Source organism: Chenopodium album, chromosome 24 (genome assembly GCF_948465745.1).
Source record: "Chenopodium album chromosome 24, dcCheAlbu1.1, whole genome shotgun sequence".
NCBI classification, from domain to species: Eukaryota; Viridiplantae; Streptophyta; class Magnoliopsida; order Caryophyllales; family Amaranthaceae; genus Chenopodium; species Chenopodium album.
The window spans coordinates 31,159,123-31,179,657 of record NC_137857.1 but is presented as its reverse complement, the minus strand read 5'-3'; the positions used below and the strand labels follow the sequence as shown (position 1 = coordinate 31,179,657).

General features: G+C 34.4%; 2 protein-coding genes across 2 annotated transcripts; one reads left to right on the top strand and one right to left on the bottom strand.

The window, feature by feature from the left end:
- The first annotated feature begins 627 nt into the window (after positions 1–627).
- LOC145610112 (calmodulin-binding receptor kinase CaMRLK-like) lies at positions 628–6,388 on the top strand. Its single transcript, XM_081665375.1, has 2 exons — positions 628–2,294; positions 5,312–6,388. Exons 1-2 carry the CDS (start codon positions 812–814, stop codon positions 5,935–5,937), a joined length of 2,109 nt encoding a protein of 702 aa, XP_081521501.1. The 5' UTR covers positions 628–811; the 3' UTR covers positions 5,938–6,388.
- A 4,242-nt stretch (positions 6,389–10,630) lies between these two features.
- LOC145610118 (uncharacterized) lies at positions 10,631–19,511 on the bottom strand. Its single transcript, XM_081665382.1, has 8 exons — positions 18,868–19,511; positions 18,518–18,584; positions 18,030–18,259; positions 15,619–15,820; positions 14,904–15,032; positions 14,396–14,487; positions 14,211–14,326; positions 10,631–11,284 (listed from the first exon to the last, which is right to left on the bottom strand). Exons 1-8 carry the CDS (start codon positions 19,261–19,263, stop codon positions 11,218–11,220), a joined length of 1,299 nt encoding a protein of 432 aa, XP_081521508.1. The 5' UTR covers positions 19,264–19,511; the 3' UTR covers positions 10,631–11,217.
- Between the last annotated feature and the right edge of the window lie 1,024 nt (positions 19,512–20,535).

Sequence of the window (20,535 nt, the reverse complement as noted above, 5' to 3'; positions counted from 1 at the left end):
TAAAGTTCATTATAAGCTTGTTCACGTTCGATTATAACTCGGTTAAAGGTCACTCAAGCTTGAAAAATCTTTAAAACTACATATATTAAAAACTAATTAGTATATTCATAAACTTGTATCTTTTACTTGTACAAATTTGTGAAAATACAAATTAATTCATCCTTAGCATATAAACTCCAATGTTGTCATTTTCTATAGGAAGAATGAAAATTTCTTACATTTAAAATCAACTAAAATTTAAAAGAAATCATTTTTGTGTTTTTAGAATTAATTTACTCCCTCTATTTTTATATACTTGCTCCATTTCTTCATGCACGGAGTTTTTGAAGAAATTGGCGAAAGTAATAAAATATGAAGGTGGGATTAGTGGAAGCTGGAAGGTAAATTGATGAAGAGAGAATTTAAAAATAATAAAATATAACTCTATTGGGTTTCACTAGTTGAGAGAAATGGATTAAATATTGTAAAAACTTTCTAATAAAAAAACAGAGCAAAATTTTAAAAACGGCCGATAATAAAAAGTGAATCAAGCAAAAACGAAGGGAATATCACACTAACTTTAACTCCGTATAATATGAAGTATATAAAAGGAATCACCTTGTTCCCACTTCCCTCCCACCAAAACAACAAAAGAAAATTGAACAAAACCACTTTCAACACTTCAAAACACAAAAAATTACAAAATCAAACCTAACACACTACTAGCTTTTACTCACTCCAAAACAGACAATTCCATTTAACACACATAAATACATTCATTCATTCCCTCTCATCTATTCTCTTCTTCTCACTTACCCCAAAAAAACCACCAATGGAGGAATGTCATCACCTCCTTCCCCTCCTCCTCCTCATTCTCTTCTCACTCATCACCGCCATTAACTCCACTTGCACCTCCACCACCACAAACACCACCACCTCCACATCTCCTGCCGATATCGAACTCGTCCTTAAAGCCTTTAGCTCCGTCTCAGGGTTCAACTCCACCCTCTTTCGCCACCAATACAACTACAAATTTACCACAAACACAATTTCTAATACTAATAAAAGATGTTCACCCCCACCAACAATAGTAACTCAACTTAACCTCTCATTTCACAATTTAAGTGGCGCCATTTCTTGGAAATTCCTTAAAAACCTTTCCAATTTACAAACCCTAGATCTCTCTCATAATTACCTCAAAGGGTCTATCCCTAATTGGGTTTGGTCCCACTCTTCTCTTCGAGAAGTCAACCTCTCTTCCAACCAGTTCGGGGGTAGTATTGTCATTCCACATTCGCCATTTTCAGAGCTTCAAACTGTTAATCTTTCTCGTAATAGGTTTACTAAGTTGGCTAATTTTTCTGGGTTTTTCAATTTGACTTCTCTTGATGTTTCTCACAATGATTTGAGGGTTTTGGATTCTGGGTTTTTAAGAAATTCGACAAAGTTGGAAACTTTGGATATATCTCATTGTAATTTTTCTGGGAAATTAACACCCATTATCAAAAATTTGAGAAATTTGAAATATTTAGATGTTTCGAACAACAATTTAAAGGGTAAATTCCCATTAGATTTTCCACCATTGGAGAAGCTCGATTATCTCAACATTTCGGTTAACAATTTCAGTGGGAATTTCTCAAAGGAGAGTAAATATTACCATAAATTTGGAAAATCTGCATTTTTAAAAGCAGGAAATTTCAATTTTTCCAACAATTTGGTAACAAATTCGAAAACCCCACATCATAAAACGGTGAGTAGAGAGAAACCCATGAAAATAAAACAGGGGAAAAACAGAGGAAAAAAATCAAGAAAAATGGGGTTAAAATTCATCATAGGAGTGTCGTTTGGTGCAGGAGCAATTGTCGTTTTGATTTGTGCTTGTCTGTATCTCTTCCACAGGAGAAGAATGGTGGGGAAGAGTAAAAAAAAGTGGGTAATTTCAAAGCCAATTCAAAGTCCATTTAAAATGGATAAATCAGGGCCGTTCAATTTCGAGACAGAATCAGGATCACAATGGATGGTTGAGATTAAAGAGGCTTCATCTGCTCCTGTTGTGATGTTTGAGAAGCCTTTGATGAGTTTGAGTTTCAAGGATTTGATTGCTGCCACGTGTCATTTTGGGAGGGAGTCACAGCTGGCAGAAGGAAGGTGTGGGCCCCTTTATAGGGCTGTTTTGCCAGGTGAGCTACACGTGGCAATTAAGGTGTTGGAAAATGCTAGAGGAGTTGACTGTGATGAAGCTATTGCTATGTTTGAGGATTTGTCAAAGCTTAAGCATCCTAACTTGTTGCCTATTTCTGGTTACTGCATTGCAGGTTAGTTTGTTGTTTCTTCTTTTAACCTCTTTCTATGTTTATACATGTCTTGATGAAGTCAAATTGGTGAAAACTTGTGTGCAACGCGTGTATTGTATACTCCGTAGGTGGCTTTTTTCGATATTTAGGGGAAATTATCAAGTATTTAGTCGTAAGATTGATTTTTAATATAATGATCTGCGATGCCTGTTACTGAAAAGTTAAAACGTGTTAACTGATATAAAATGAAAACTATGTGTTAATACATGACAAAGTTATGTGTCCACGGCCATTTCACTATTTACCTCAGTCCTTTTAAGTGTTGCACATATAAGTATTATTTTTCTTATGCTTATAATTGCACGGAGTATTAGTTACAACGAACGTACAAGTCCCTACTTCCTATGTATATCTTAAATTCTAACAACTATGCATAATTCATAATTGCATTTTAATGATAGTTCACTATCTAAATTATACCCCGTCACAAAACATTTAATTGGTTGAATTGAATTGAATTGAATGATTGAGATTTGCATTGTTGTGTTACTCTAGTGTTGTATATGAACTTTCAAATTTTGGACCTACGTAGCATACATTAAATGAGCTCACGGAGAAATACTGTGTTGTACTACCTCTGAAAATTGTCTTACTATATAGATTTATTGCATGGTTGCATAAATCACGTTACGTAAGGATAGTAAATACATGCAGTGCCATCATTACACTTCGAAATATGTGTCGTATTAGTTGAATTTAGTTTTATTTTTTTGTTTTTGGGCATACCTCTTTCCCTAACTTCTTTTGTACATGTGATAACAAAGTCGACCTCTATGAGGCCTGTGACTGTGATGCGCGCTAGATTACAATGTTGAGTAGTAAGTTTATTCAGAAATCGATCACGATCAATATACTCCGTATAACTTAGGGAAAACCTTAGCTTGTGACTTTGATGTGCACTAGATTACAATATGGAGTAGTAGACTAGTAGTATGTGTAGGGAAATCGGATAAGTAAACTCCGTATACCTTAGGAAAAACCTTACGTGTATATATAGGCAGATGTTAAATAACTTATTATCAAATCGGGGTGGTGTTTTACAATAAGGTCTTGATTGTGTTTCGGTGTTTAGTTTGTTTCATGCTTACAAAAGTACTTGGTATTGGAGATACTTTACATAGGTTTATTAGAAGTATAATCCATGAGCTTTACATGCAATTTCTCCTTTAAACTATATCTTGTCTAGGAACTTTAGAATTTGAAAACAAAATCTTTAACTTTTGGTATTTTTATTTATTTATATAGCTAGTGTAGGTCAAGGGTGTATTTATTGAGTTTATTCTCATTATCATCACTAATTAAGGGAATTAGTCATTCTTTATTCATAAATTAATAAAGCAAAGTTTCTTTTAGAAAATTAGTGGAGGGAGAGGGATGAAGAATAATTTAGATAGGGTCTTGGTGATGACTAAATGTCTTTTGGTCATCAATCTTTTTCCTTTTTCCCTTTATCTCTTTCCTTCATTATCAAAAAATAATGTTAAGGTTTATTAAATTTTGTGAATAAAAAATGACCAATTTCCCTTGTCAATTGCCATTGATAAAACTGAAAGAATTCCTCAAAGAACATGTTTTAACATATATTTTCATAAATAAGAGCTCCAATCCTGCGCTCTAACCAAACTTCGCGGCACCTCTTGAAGCAACACTGCTGAAGAGGGGCCGAGACATGACCGATTGACCGATTTCTTTAGTCATAAACTCAGATTTGTTTGACTAGGCTTTCATCTTTGATGAAGCGTTGTAGTGCCAAGGAAAGCTAGCCTGAGACTTGTGAGTTGTGACTTTTTTGACAGACATGGTGTTATCTTTATTGTGTATAGTCTAAGGATAGATCATTTCGTACTATAGCTACAGACCAAATTAAGTCACATGATACATACCACATTATTACGGAGTAGTTTTTAATTTTGAAGAAACGGTCTATAACGAGTAATAAGCTAAGTTTTGTTGATGTCTTTAGATACTACTTGTGTTGAGGTTTAGTTGCTACGTCAAACATTAATCACATTAGTATTTCGATATAGATGTAGTCTTTAGGTACTATCAAGTATCGACATTGATGACTAATTTTGGATAGAAAGAGTATGTTTGAACTTTCAAGTGTGTAGCAATATAATGACATTTTTGTTTTGTATAAGAATGTAGTTATAACTATGACATTAAAATACGTCTCTTTGTCACCTTAAAACAATTTGGTTGATACAAGTCATTTTCACTTGTATAATGAGTCAATAAGATCTTTAATTTGTTAAGCAAAACAGATTATTGTTTGTTCATAGTATAGCCTAGTGACAAAGACTTGTTTATTCTTTAGATAATTTAAACTATGACATGGAATCTTTTGGGGTTCATCAAGGTGTTCTATCTAGCTACTACTTTAAATAATTTACCCAAATTAAAGTTTACTTATCTAAGTTATCTTGGTCACTAATTAAATACGAAGTATAAGAAAAGCATACAATAGTATCATGTAAAATTTTGTTAAATTTATTTTGTCATGTATTTTCATGTGCAAATTAACTATTTGTAACATTATTCGTACCTAGCTAATTACAATTCTGTAATATATAGCTTAAGGTAGTAGGACAAACACACACTGTGACATGAACGTACAGTTATTTAAAATCGGAGAGAGTACTAGAAATGTTGTTAAAATCTATCTACGAGCGAGCTTGTAGCCTTAAATAATTCTGGTAGTGAAGAATCTAAGATGGTTGGGAGGCAAGTGAAATTAAATTTGAAAATGGCCTTCTATATGTTGGTTGAGTGAACTTGAAGACACTACATTTAATTTTTTTCCTACCCTATAGTACCAACACTACTACGGCCTTGAATTCATTGTTCCTTCTCCATCCTATAATTGTCAGCTCTCATCAATGCAATTTTTTCTTGTTTTATCAACTCATAATTGTTACTTCATTAATGCTGTAATTATTTTCTATTTTTTTCTCATATTGCAATAATAATTTTGCCAGGGAAGGAGAAGCTAGTATTGTATGAGTACATGTCTAATGGTGACTTGCATTCTTGGCTACATGAGCTCCCACCTGGTAGACCTAATGTCGACGATTGGAGTAATGACACGTGGGAGCTCCAAAATGACCCCGAAGCCACTCCGGATATTAATACTGCGTCACCGGAGAAAATAAATTGGCTCATGCGTCATAGAATCGCGCTTGGGGTGGCTCGTGGCCTTGCCTACCTTCACCATGCACAGTCTAAGCCCGTGGTCCACGGCCACCTCGTGCCCTCGAATATCCTCCTCACTGATGACCTAGAGCCTCGTGTTGCGGACTTTAGCATGCATCGAATAGAAAATGTTGGGTCCGCCGAGGATGATGTGTATGGGTTTGGTCTAATTGTGATCGAACTAATGACTGGTCAAACAATTGACTTAGAGACTGTAAATAAAGTCAGAAGAGCAATTAGGGATGGCAATGGATCCAGACTCTTAGACCCAAGACTCAGACTAGACGATTACTCGGCCAAGGGAGCGGTCGAGTGTCTACGAGTTGGGTACTTGTGCACGGCGGAGAACACTAGTAAAAGGCCTACAATGCAACAAGTTGTGGGTTTACTCAAGGATATACAACCAAGTTAGCTTTGTTCCATCCGAATTGTTTGAGTTACACGCAATGCAAAAGCGCGTGAGAGTACGTAGAAATCGAGGGGACCAAAATTAGTAATTTTACTCTTTTTGCTTACGGTCCCTAACGAGAATTACTCTTTTGCCCCCACATCTTCTTTCATAAAACAAGGCGATTATTCTTCAGGTGACTTTTGCACGCGCTCCAACACCCGTGTGGCGCGCATTACCGTAATTTCATAATCCAAGTTTTAGGACATTGTTATATTAATATTGTATCCTTCATTTTTGCTTAATTATGGGTTTTTATTATTTTATATTGATAATTCATCAATTAAATGTATGTATAGAACAAATCGAGGAGAATGTAAAAATTAGTTAAAAAAAAATTGTGGACAAAAAAGAGTGGGAGCAAGGTAAGATAAGGAATGAATCCCACTAATTGTTTGTCTTTTTGAAGTTTGTATGAGAAAAAGAATTTTCAATGATTAATTCCTTTTTCTCATTTTGTGCCATTTTAAAATTAGCGTCTTTTTTGGCTTTTTGTCTTTCTCAGTTTCCTTTTGTTTCTTTTGGCTTGATTTATTCGTAGAATCACCTTTAAGAAATTTCAATTATGAATAAAAAAAGTTACAATCTTGAATGATTGGAAGTGATAGGACAATTGCAATTTTAATATCATAATTATGAAATATAATGAGTAAAAAGTTGTATTCTTTTTCCCGCTTTTGGGTCTAAATAATTATCACTTAAAAGCAATTGAGTGTAATAATCATCCTTCATATTTTTTATGTACCTCACAAATTGCAAAAATTACTATATTTATTCGAGAATAATTGTTTAATAATATATTTTTGAGTAATAACGTAGCAATTTTTATGTAATGATATTTATAATGATGACAATTTTCAAAATTGTACATAGTGAGGTTAAAACTCAAAATAAATGTATGGAGTATAAGTTTAAGTAGGTTCAAGTACTCGTGCTTGGTTTTTGTAACAAATTATGAAAAAGCTCAAATTTTACAATAAAATCTCCATAATTTTAGTATTAAAGTAGTAGAGATCAATTAATTCTATTATGAGTATATGAGACTATGACTACGATATAGTAACTCCAACCCTGGATGGGTTGGATCTATATAATAATATAAGAACTACTAAGTATATATGAAAGATTAATTTTAAATAACATAATATATATGTATAATAACTCTATATCAATTCAAATCTCATAAGCAAGTCCATCAACAAATTTTACTTTAGGCAAATAAACAATAAGGCCCTGTTCTCTTCACCTTAAAAAAATAATATTAAGTAAAATTAATTTCAGTTCAGTAAAAATAATTTCAATTCAGTAAAATTCAGTTTTCTTAAAGAAGAATTATAATAGAAAATCAGTAAAAATAATTTCAGTTCAGTAAAAATAATTTAAGTTTAGTAAAAATAATTTCAGTTCAGTAAAATTAAGTTCAGTTCAGTAAAAATAAGTTCAGTTCAGTAAAAATAATTTCAGTTCAGCAAAATTAAGGTGAATCAAACAGGGCCTAAGTTTATAATTAAAAAAGGGCCCTATTTACATAGTTATATCCATTATTGACGACAAGCTAATTAATGATACCTAAATATTGTGATACAAAATTAGAGAGATTTGAAAAAGTGAATATGCATGTTTAAAGAGCTAAAGTTACCCTAAACAAATAAAGAAAGCATGAAAAAGAAAGAAAAAGAAAAAAAGTAATAAAAAAAATCACAAAACACCCAAAACAATAGTAAAAATTAGGGAGTACTAACAACTAAATGAACCTATCTTATCAAAATAAATTCGGAATTTCTTTCATTTCCTCTAATTCTTTTTCTTTTTCTTTTTCTTTCGATGGAATTGTTAAAACTTTAGTCTTCTTTATGTTCAAAAGAAGACCACTTTAGATCTCCTGTCTATTATTTCAGTTTTTAACAGAACTTCGAAGAGAATATTGTTGTTAGGGAATTGGGACCGTTTGGATATTTACTTTATGGTTTCTTTCCAAGATTATGATGCCAATTTTTAGATGAGGTAGGCCAACTTGAATTGCTATATTGGCTCTAAGCTTTTGGTAAGCATTAGGTTTTAGAATTTGCTGACTCAAAATCTAACTAATAACCTTGTTGCTATGTCAATTGTCCCATGGATTTCTGATAATTTTGTACCCTATTCATTCAATATAATTTAATGATTTACGAGAGATTATATTTAAAAATGAATAAAAATTGTGATATGTGTCATTGTTCGGTTGATATTTTGTACTACATAGATAAGTAGATTACTTCATGCGGTAGGCCATTATTTAATTAGGTTGACAAAAGGGTTAAGATGTATGCATCACACCGCTTGTCAACCAGGTCTTTTCTTTGTACACCTCTAGGCTCTAGCTATAAAATTTTAAATTTTCTTTATCTATATTAAATTACGAGAATTGGTTTTAAAAAATAGGTGATAATGCATTAGCTTAAGAATGTCTAGCTCTAGTAACATTTTATTTATTTATTTAAATATTGTTGTTATTGTTTGCTAAAATATCATAACTCATATGCTCATCAAAAATTTATCTCTACTTGGTATTCCCTTTGTGTTGAAGTATATCCTATCAAATAACACATGTAAACGTCCCACATTGATAAAAGTTGAGATAGTCAAACACTTTATTAAGCTAAGGGCTAAACCTCCTATTGTAATATGGTTTTGGGATGGAATCTCCTTTGAAATTGTGAAGTGGACTCTCTCTCTTGATTTGGCGGGTGCAATCCAGATCCTTGTTAAGGTTATCACATCTTTTAATTAAAAATACTCGTAACTAAGAATTAGCATTGAACACTTGGTTGCCTCGGAACAACTCTTAAAGGGAGTTTGAATGTTGTGTAGTGGACTAGTGGTTGCCAAAAAAAGGGGTGGAGAATGGTGGGGTGGTTGCCTTGACAATGACTAAGATGATAATGAGCCAAGCCAAGATATTTCAATGGGCTTGTTTTCAAATATAGCTCAACCTTAACCCTGATTCAGTTAAACATTTTTACCAACCAACAACCAGTCATATTATAATTTATATTATAATATTTATAATTTTCAAACATTTATATCTATTACATTAAGCTAGCAACTTCATTTAACAAAATAAATGAATAATGATTTGATCTAGATTCAAACTCGCAACCTCCAACAAATAAAGGTTATATACTTACCATCTCAACCACTATTATTAGTGTTTTAAATTTCACATAATTAACATTATACATTCCTTTCTAATTAGAGGTTATTCAATTTATTTATTCTTCACAATTTTAGAAAACAAATACATATGATGTTAAAAAAACCGTAACATCCAAGGCAATAACGCCCGGATCAAACACTAGCTATACAATCAATTGAACATAATTATCAAATTAAAGAAGTAAAAAGTGCAAATTAGCAATCCGGGGCATTACTCGGGACACACACTAGTTTTTATTAATACTTGTAATTCATGCATTTCAAATAAAATAACAAAATTAATCTTAACTACGATAGATGTTCATTGTTCCACATCACTAAGGGTCTATTCTCTTACGTTGAAATTCAGTTCAGTTCAGCTGAGTTCAGTTCAGTTCAGTTCAGCTCAATTCAGTTCAGTTCAGTTCAGCTCCTAATTTCCTTCTCTTATAAAATATTCAGTTCAATTCAGTTCAGCTGAGTTCAGTTCAGTTCAGCTGAGTTCAGTCAATGAGAACAAGCCCTAAGTATAGTCTAGTTTTGAGAAATTTGACATTGTGGGATCAATCTCCCACTAGAAAAACTTTGGAGGCGAGTGTATCTTAACTCGAGAAATTTTGACTTGTGCGAAGTACCAGCATACAGTCAGGAGGTATGACATCTCATTATGTTAGTTATGTACCCAAGAATTAAAAATAAATAATCAAACTTACCAAGTCAGAGCTTCTAAGCAACTTAGGACCAGACGACCACCAGGCACCACCACTTAGTCGAAAAATGCTCCATTATTATACTAAGTCGTAGAAAATTAGAAATGTCAATAGATAGTCAACTCTAGACAGAAATTTTCCATTATAATTTGTACATGTTTGACAAAACGATAAGTTTATAATTCTCATCAATACATTTGACAAAATGTTAAGTTTGCTATTCTCATCAAACACTTGTAACTAAAACTAATTAAATAGCTTTACATGTAGGTCCAAATCTACGTATTTTATTAGAAAACTGTTTTCAATTTAGACTTCATAGATACCCTTTTGAATTTCATGAAAACATTTGCAAAATTGCAAGCGAATTTTATTTTATATTGTTGATGATGGAACAGAGGGACGACTATAATTATCAACCAAAAAAATAATTTATGACTTACTAAAGTAGTCCCTTAAAACTATCACCATAGGCTAAACAAAATTCTAAATTATTCAGGCCCAGCTGTTAAAATAGAACCACCGTTCATAATTAAGCAGGAAGCCGCAAGTGTTCTTCATTTACTCGCGCTTTAGATGAGTTAACTCTTCCATGGAGATTATTCCAAATTTACAAGGGTGTTGAGGGTCACGGAGTAACATTCTCCGAGATTTATATTGGAAGATGATGGAACATCATGGTATAACACAGATCTCACAATTTCCATTTAATCTGGGAGTCATGGTCTACTCGTCTCGTGTTCTATTTTGTCCACGATGCTAAAAAATTAGGATATGGCATTCTTGTGCCAATGTGCTTTCATTTGTATTGTGCTTCATCCACTAAGCATTGCTCAATCATTCATATTACAGGTAAATGCACTTATAAAGTTACAAGGGGCGTTGCCCCAGTTCTCATAAATTTAAACAGAAATAACACAATTCGTATATACAAGCAGCTCAGAAACACGTGCTTGCCGGGGGAAAAAAAAATGGCACAATGGCTTAATAAACCTCATTTCTTCTTGCCAGATAAATCATATCAGGGACAACCTATAACCATTTTCTAACTAATTTGCTTTCCCTGATTCACACAAACCAATGGGTCAATTTCAGATACTGAAGGTAAAATTACCGTTAGTTTTAGGTAGTTCAACCTTAACGGAAAATTCTTGCAAGCCTCCTCGGTACCATGATAACCAACAATGCTAGAGTGCTAGACCTCCTAGAAGCTTATCTGTCATTACCATCATGCTGAGTTTTCACCAATGCACGACAGTAGACGGATTCATAATATTGGATTGGAAACAATCTCATTGCTCTTTTCTGATGTTCTTGTTAGTTGCTAAAATTATAGCCAGCTTTTAGCAAAACAAAGGGTTCATGTTCTCCTCTCTGCCTTCCTATCACTTGATCTTCTCTCCTCTGCTTCCCGCCGTTTTTGTTGCCTGAAATTTTATGAGAATCAGATATTAGCCCAGCGTACCAGGAGTCAAAGTCAGTTAAACCATGGTCAGCCCAGCAAATCGCTGTTAACATACTACACGAAAGCCATCTTAAAATTCTACAGCTGGCATAAAATCCAATCTTCATATCAGGTGAACACAAGTACTTCAAGATTCTACTGTTACTCGACAAGAAGCCTTGATATAATTTTATTTGACTTATGCTAAAACACAGCGCTATACTGCTAATCTGCTATACCAGATGCATAAATTTGAAAAGAAATATTGATCAAGTCACATGGACACTTGAACAGTGCAATATCAAAGTATAAGACCTTTTTTTTTTACTTTGATCCTTTTAGGGGAGTAGATTAAAGAGGGTCCACAAAGCACTAGAGCAGAGATATTCCATCCAGGAGAGTTTATACGTGCAGTCATGCAGTGTGAATTAAGCCCATCACTTATCCTACTTTTCTGGGACTGCCAGAAATAACCCCGAAGAAAAAGATGATCAGCATGCCACAGATGATTAAGGACAAAGCCTCTTGGAGATTTCATTTACCAGGCTTCAACAAAAACCCTTAATAGGTAAATACTAAACATCACATGTGGTTTTCTGCCATGGATATCTGTTAGAGCTCCAAAAAGAACCAGAATTCAAACCCCCTGTGACAAAGAATCAATATTATATGGCTCTATGCAGCTATACTCTATGATACAATCATCACAGTAAGAGCCACAAGGGCTATCACAAGCCATACCTACATTACATTTTTACCACAATTTTAGGTAACTATCACACTTCGGATAACTAAAATGATACCTTGTTATAACTTTAATCTCATTAGCGTCGAACAGACAGCCAGACTAACACAGCCTTTTAATACCCAATCCTCATCCATATTGATACCTACTATACACTCACTACAATGGGATTTAGGAAGCTTCTATCAATCAGTCTCAAGCCCATACAGCACATCACAGGAAACATTCTCATTCTTGATCAATCTCCTAAATTAAAGAAAAGTGCCAATACCAACAGACTCTGCAGTAATACCCTAGAAAAATTATCACTTCAATCATTTGATGTCAAAAGGAGCATATACACAATCCAAGGCTCCAAGCAATTGTCATTTAAATATGTATATAATCCATCATAAAAACTGCAGACTTCTGTGATGCAAGCCTATTTTGTTAGCTTCTATTAACTAATTCACATAAAAGCCAGGTTACAGGATGTCTATTAACTTATTCTCCAAGTTGTCACCACTCACCAGCATAAAAACGGTAGACTTTAAGGATGATTTGAGATGCGCCTTGCAAAAAAATTCAATTCCAAAAAAAAAAAAAAAAAAAAAAAAAAAAAAAAAAAAAAAAAAACCAACAACAACAAATTAACAGAGAGTGAATAATGATCCTGGACCCAGACATGAGCCACTAAATTAGAAATTGTTCAGTACATACTTGATCAACACAAGCATTAAATTAAGCACACTATTAATACCTAGTTTGATATGCCATTATTGATAGAAATGTAGAATTTTCGTTATCCATGATAGAAGGCAGAAACTACATTGTGATGATAAGATATAGAAAATATAGGGATATGTATTCCCAGGAGAGCATGGACCACCAATAAACCATAGGTTCATAGGTGCCTGAATCCCTCCACAATGACGCAGCATCATTTTCCAGTCAATGGAATATACCTCACCCGAAATGGCAAAATAATTTTGCAATATCAAAGTTCAAACAACTCTCAGATAGTACTGATACTCTATGAAGCTTAGAAACACTTTAAAGCCTGAATTTTTATTTATTTTTTTTTCAAAACGTTTCAGAAACTAACAGCCCAGAAACAGGTAGAATATACTTTTTCTTCATAATATACTTGTAGTCCCTCAATCCCACTATTTGTCCACATTGAATTTTCACAAATATGATGAAGTGCGCTTACAAGAGTCAATTTTAACCTCTTTTTATTTTTGTGGTAAGAAAGTTAAGGAAATGGGATTGGATGAATATCACCAACGAACTCAACGAAATAGGAATAAGTTTTATAAAAACCAAAATAAAAATTATTAAAAAAAACGGAAAAAATCATTAAGACCCGGGGTAGTATAAGTCCTACTTCTTCCAAATACAAGATTCATTGACAATAGTAAACCATAATTATTGCCGAAAGAATTAAAGATTCTTCCTCCGATCTTTATCAGTTGCCTCAATTTGACTTATAATTTATAAATTAGTCTCCAACTCTCCATTAACCCTAATTTGTGAAATCTGTGTAGGAAAATATCAACCTTTTACGGTCTTGCTAAAAGAAAACTAAAAAATCAAACTGTCAGTGCATTGTTAAGCATCAACTGCAAATGATGTAATCACTAAAAAATGCAGGAAGAATAATTAATGTTTAATTGCTACTTCTATAATTGTTTCCCTGTTCCAGCAACCAAAATATTTTCAACCCTACATAGTTTGATAGTCTATATAGCATAACACTTTGTTGGAAATTTACAAAAAAAAAAAAAAAAAACCTTGTCATAACTTGATAAAATTTATTGTGTCAGGCATATTATGTCTTTTTCTTACAAAAAGAGGTATTTCATATCCATGTCATAGTCATATTGGACGAGTAAACACATTTAGATTTCCTCACCTTCATTGGCCTACCTAGCGCCTTGCTCAGCTCCTTGGAACTCGAAGCCTTAAAGGTATATTCAAGATCCTACTTTGCGAGTATCATTATTATGACAAAAATGTTTTACGTGTCTAAACAGCCAAGATACGATTGATATCAGGATTTAAGAGATTCAATTTTGAAATCAATTGAAGCACAAATCTGTAATGCACTATGAGGCATAAAAAATCTAGAAACACTAAATCATGCACGCCAATGAATAAATGACAAGCAGCATAGGCAACTCACGCAAAAGCAGCATATCCAGCTCCAGCATTAGCAGCAGAAAGGAGTGCTGCATGTGCTCCAACTGCAGATAAAGAATCCTGCCCACTGCCCGTCACATTCCTTCTATCGCCATCCACCTAAAACCAACCAACCATTTAAGAACAACTCAATAAACTTCCAATTATAGACTATAGATTGCATGAAACCTTATCCCATTTCGATTTCTTGTTTTGTCGACCCTCCCGTGTAACATCAGCTGAACCTGACAGCGATCCAGAAGAAGGCAGATTGGTAACTCCTGGAGACCACCATTAGCAAGGACACAATGTCAATTCCAGCTTAGAAAATACAAGAAACCAGTATATTTCATAAAACATATTGACGAATAGATCAAGTATCTGATTTCATCTATTCTCAATACTTGCATAAGTTTGATTTTCATATATGTCAACACACAACGTAGACCACTAATAGCTTTAATCAAATATTTGGGGAAGAGAGAGGGGAGAAAAAAACTATAAATAGACTGATAATTTGAAGATGTAAATTAAAATTAACCCACAACAATTAATATAACAACAGTTAGTCACATGTTAATAGTAAAATGTGGTCTATTTTAGTATATGAATAGGGTAAAAAGTCAGAATGATGCATGTACTCAGAAACAAAGGAAGTATAAGCTAACACATTTGTTATAACACACTAAATGAGCACCTGGGCTAGGCATAACTTTTTGTGTGGCAGAAACCATTCCAGCTTGTGTTCCCCCAGAAATAAAGTCAACCTTCTGATTTTTCTTCCTCTCTTGCTCCTTTCTTTCCATCTCACGTTTCATATCAGCTTCTGTTGTCAGAAAATAGGGAATAAGCACATGGGCTCCATGGATATGGCAGCATAGGTAGTAAATGCAGGCTTGTAAAGTTAAGAGAAGGGGAAGATTGTAAATAATCGCAAATCACATCATTCTACAAAGAAGCTAAAATGTATCTAGCTGACTAAAAACTTCAATAATAGCATTTCTTACAGTAACAGCATTAGGTTTTATGTTTCAAGCCTTTTGATATTGAGAAGCGAATGCAATTAATAAACACCAAATCAAAGTATAATTCATGCAAAAAAGGAGGGCTATAAGGCATATCGCCAAAGAAAATACAGCACCCAAGATATCATGTACAATTACATACATACGCATAAAACACTGATGGATCATTAAACCCAGATGCACATCAATCTGAAACCTGAATCCTTGAAACATTTCATTTACAAGTATAAGTTCAATATTGCCAAAACGGAGAAGTTGCCTGGCTAATCTAAAATTTTTTCACATGAATCATCAAGAAAATACCAAATAAAAAGGAAGAAAAGAAAAGCCGTTCAATTACATGTAAGACAGATGCAAAAAAATATGCTCTAAGAGATTGTTAACCACCTATTGCATCAAAGTAGTCACTCTCATCATAGCCATGTGGATCGAATACATCTCTGCTAAAGCATGACCCTATCTCATCAATATCTTGATACCTCACAGCATGGCGTAAGAAATCAGGGTTTCGATAGTCTTTTCTATTGCGAACCTCTACATTGAAGCTTTTTCCTTGCCTCTTCAGCGCAAGAAACCTATTGATCTTCTCCTGCAAAAACAAAAAAAAAACTTAACATAAACCTTTGGAAAACAGAACAGGATCCTTGGCTAACACTTGAGCAAATTAGAGATAATTACAATTAGACTTGGGAAAAGTTAACCCTACCCGAAACAAACCCAAAAATAGCAGATTATGATTGGAAATTTCAGTTTATTAAGTGAATGGGTTGGCATAGTAGAGTATCTAAATTAAATAACGAAAAGGTAGAGCCAACTACGGATATAAGAGCATAAACAATCATCAGACTCCTATTATTTCAAGAGACCCACATGAAAGCATTTTCAAAAAGTATAGTCTAATGCAATAAGGCCTAGTTGGAGTGGAAGAGTGGGACGGGTTTTTTATGTGATCCAACGGACCCATAGGATCAAAGTGGGTGGGTTGAAGTGGAAGAGTGCGACAGGTTTTTATGCGATCCCGGCGTACCCCATGAATTAAAGGGAAAATTCTATCAATTGGCAATAAGACCTGTTTTGTTATATGGTACAGAATGTTGAGCCGTAAAGCATGGCCACGTGCATAAGATGAATATGGCGGAGATACGTATGTTTACAAAATGAGAGAGAATCGCTTAAGATAGTCTATGTAAGAAGGAGACAAAGTGACACTCCACTAAGGAATTGCAAACTGTTAGGATCGCAAAAAGTAGGGGAACACCTAAGAAAACTTGGAAGAGGGTGATTGAGAGTGACGAGTGCTCTGACGACCGAGGAAAATATGTTGTTGGATAGGCGTAGAGGGAAAAAATTCACGTCAACAACATATATACTTTTTAAATTTCTTTTTGTATTTAACATTATTATTTTAGCCCCCACTAATGTTTTATGAACTGTATTATTTTCCTTAGCTAAAGGTTTCTCAAACCTTTATTTTTTTACTTCAACGTTTTAACCACTTCTTTAAAACTTTCTTGAATTTTATCTTTGGTTCTCTTTTAAAACTCTTGTATTTTTTTCTTCAATGCTCTTTCATTTGCTCAATTTACTCACCTTTTTTTCAAACTCTTTCAAATGATTATTTTGTTATGTCCGTTCCTTTATAATCGTACAATATTTTACAACGATTCATCTTAGCCGGCCCAAAATCATTTAATATTTTACGACGTTGTTGTTGTTGTTCTTATAGTCTAATGCAATTAGAATTTAACATTCTTTTGTTTAAAGCTTTGAGCAGCCACGGGAGTATTATGTGACCGATGCATTCCCTTACAATAGAAGGACAGAGTGCCATAAAACCGGTGTTGCTCTATGGTACAAAATGTTGGACTTCTAAAAATGAGCATATTAAAAAGATGGAGGTTACAGAAATGCGCATGTTAAAATGGATGTGTGGGAACACTCTAAGAAATGAAATCAAAAATGAGGTTATCCGCGAGAAAGTAGGCGTGGCAGGAGACAAACTAAGGAAACATCGTTTGCGTTGGTTTAGGCATGCAAGATCGAGACCCGAGGGTGCACCCGTGCGAAGAGTGGAAGGGACCAGGGAGGGGTTAAACGAGAGAGAGGGTGACCAAAATTGACTTGGTTGGAAGGAGTTAAGAAGGATATGAAGCATATGAACTTGCACGAGGATGAGGTATTGGATCGTAAGGGATGGAGGAGGAAGATTTTTATGGACGATCACACGGAATAATCATATTTGGTTCATGTAGCCGACCCCGTTTATGGGATTAAGGCTTTGATTGATTGATTGTTTGAAGCTGATTGATTGTTTGAAGCTTTGAGCTTCTTGCACCATGTCACAAGCGGACAAGCGTGATTGGTCCTTTTGTTTATGCATCATATATGAATCGGAGAAATGAAAATCAAAGAGCACAACCAATGCTTCTCCAGTGTAACACAAGCAAGAATACTGCTCAATTTTCACCATGACCAATGGAGTATCCTCCTTAACCATTACCACTTACTTATGCTCCCTTCTGACCTCCCCTTACCTCTCTAAGAAAAGTTACTTTGGAGACTATCTATTAAAGTAATCAAGCATCTTTTAATGCTTAGAAAAGTTACTTTGGAGACTATCTATTTAAATTAATCAAGCATCTTTTAATACTTAGAAGTACAATTTTAAACCACCAAATTGGGCCCAACATTAATGTTTGCTATCCAATTATTTGTTAAGACTCGTAGATGATGAAAAAAAACAGCTTAAAGATGAGAGATTAAACATGTTATGGGACTGAGTGGAAGTAGATACTGACCTGTAGCTCATCTGAGCACATATCTTCTGGTGGTGGTCGCAGAAATTTTTGTAATGGGTCAGAACCAATTCCGTCTTCCCCAGTGAGATTGACACCTTCCCCAACCATAGCTTCTGATACTTTTGTCACACTATGATCAAGTTGTAAAACATCTACATGAGCAGACAACTGAGGAGAGTCAACCGGATTATTTGATGTTGTGATCTGTACAGTTGTCTTCTGCTGAATATCTGCCCCAAAGCACAAAACATACTTAGTTAATTATTTGGATACATCATACATGATTTTAATACTAAACAAACCATATACACTGCATCCCTTCACGTTTCAAACATCAAAATTACCATCATGTTGCTATTTTAAAGGGGAAAAAAATGAGAATCTGTAATATTTCTAGCATTCTAGTTTCAACCTAACTGATTTTAAGCAGGAAACAACTCTAAGGCTTAAGTTATGTTACTAAAACTTGCCAAATACACACTCCATACCATGAGTAATTGTGAGCTCTTCACCGTACGTGACTCGACCAGCACTCGTGCCCAATATCTCTCCATCCTGAAATTAAAATACACTGCAACTCATTCATTAACCATAACAACATAAGAATCAAACATTCATATAAATTAGAATATAATGCACCAAATCATCCTTCACTTCTTACTTCTTCTATAGTACTAATTAACAAATAAACATTTTCCTCATCATCCTCACCATAAGAGCACCCTCTGCATTCGAATTGCAGACGATTACGGTTAAATAATCCTAACTCCCACCAAATTGACATCATAAACAAATTCAACAACCAAATTCAAAACAAAAATATAGAGCTATATCATACCTCAGGAGACATAGCAACATCATCATGAGCATAATCAACAATTGTCGGCTTCTCTCTCCTCGGCCGCGACACATCCGACTCCAACGCAGAGCTCTGAGCCTGCACCGGCGTCGGCGGCTTTAAATTACTCCATTTCATAGTCGAATTAGAGGTGAATCGTGTAGTTGTAGAGCTCGTAGTAGTGGTAGAAACTGCATTAGACGCGCCAACTTCATCATTCAGTTTCATATCTTCGTCTTCATTGTTGTTCGAACCTCGCAATTCTTCTCTTTGCTGAGATTCAGACTCTCTATCCTTTTCAACGTCCTCCATGTCCTCATCTTCATCTTCGTCGTCGTCATCTTGGTATAAATTCAGCAAATTGAAAACCTCAGGTTCTTTCTTCTTCGATGCCATGTGAGAGATTCTAGGGTTTCAGAGAATCGAAATTTGAGTTGTGAATTAGGGGAGAAATTAGGGTTTATGAGAGTGAGTGTGAAATTCAGGGAGTTGAACTGAAAGAGAAAGATATTGAATTTGAATGATTAACAGTAATTAAAAAACAAGACAAGATCGGAGAAGATTGAATTAGAGAGGATCGCCTGATTTCCGCAGACCTTATACGGAGTAATAATTTTCGCACCTGCTCTTTCCTATGAGTAATTTCCTATCCCCCAAAGTGTTGGCAAAGTGTTTAAACTTTGGCGGCCCTTGATTTAATAAATTGATTCCCCTTTTTTGTCTTCAAAAAAAAAAGTTCTGACTAGGGTGCTAATCGGGTGAGTCAAGAGACTCAAGACTATGGTAGCTCGACTCATGTTCGTTTAAATTTGTTCGAGCTCGAATCATGCTTAAAACTTTATGAGTCGAGTTTTGATCGAGCTAAGCTTTGAACAAACAATCTTTACTTATTATTATCCTTAGTTTACTTGTTTTCTTTATTGTTCATTTTATAAATTATAATTTTGCATCTGGTTTAATTTTTTATATAATGAAAATACTAAATTGTTATTGTGTGATATCTATGAAGAATATATTTATGTTTATATAGAAAAGAATGATCGAGCTTGTTCACGGACATATCGAGCCGATTATGGCATAACTCAGCTCAACTTATTAAGGTCTCAAGCCGAACTTAAACCCGAGCCGAGCCACCGCGAATCAAGCTTTTACCATACCGAGCTCGAATCGTTTACAAACAGGCTCGGCTCATTATCACCCCTAATTTTAACAAATTTAAATTCTTATTCCATGATAAGGAGAATTGAACACTCAACCTCTTATAAGAAAATGGTTATCCAGCCATCTAAGCTAATTACCAATCATGTTTAAAAGCATTAAAATAAATGTGTATAATTGCAAATCACAAGGTCTAATCAAAAACGAAAGAAAAGAGACTATAAATATACTTACATCAAGTTTAATTAAGTAAAAAGCCGATGCAACGCCCTAGCCACACACTAGTTAGGTACTGTAAATTTTTTTAACGATTTAAAACCCACCCCTTCCCCACCAGCCTCCCCTCACCACGTCACGCCGCCTAGCCCCCACCCCTCCCCTTTTCCCACCCCAATTAATTCTATCTTCCTCTCATCTCTTTCTCACTCATCTAACACAGAAAAGAAATAGGGTTAGGGTTTTCTTCTTCTTGATCTTACAAGGCTACAAGTATTGTTAATAAGTCTGTCT

Excerpts from the sequence above, each read along its gene's own strand:
- LOC145610118 (XM_081665382.1), bottom strand. The coding sequence starts at position 19,263 with ATGGCATCGAAGAAGAAAGAACCTGAGGTTTTCAATTTGCTGAATTTA. Across the intron at positions 18,585-18,867 it reads ATGTTGCTATGTCTCCTGAG|GATGGAGAGATATTGGGCAC; the intron begins GTATGATATAGC and ends TTTTAATTTCAG. Across the intron at positions 15,821-18,029 it reads TGTGCTCAGATGAGCTACAG|GAGAAGATCAATAGGTTTCT; the intron begins GTCAGTATCTAC and ends TTGTTTTTGCAG.
- LOC145610112 (XM_081665375.1), top strand. The coding sequence starts at position 812 with ATGGAGGAATGTCATCACCTCCTTCCCCTCCTCCTCCTCATTCTCTTC. Across the intron at positions 2,295-5,311 it reads TTCTGGTTACTGCATTGCAG|GGAAGGAGAAGCTAGTATTG; the intron begins GTTAGTTTGTTG and ends TAATTTTGCCAG.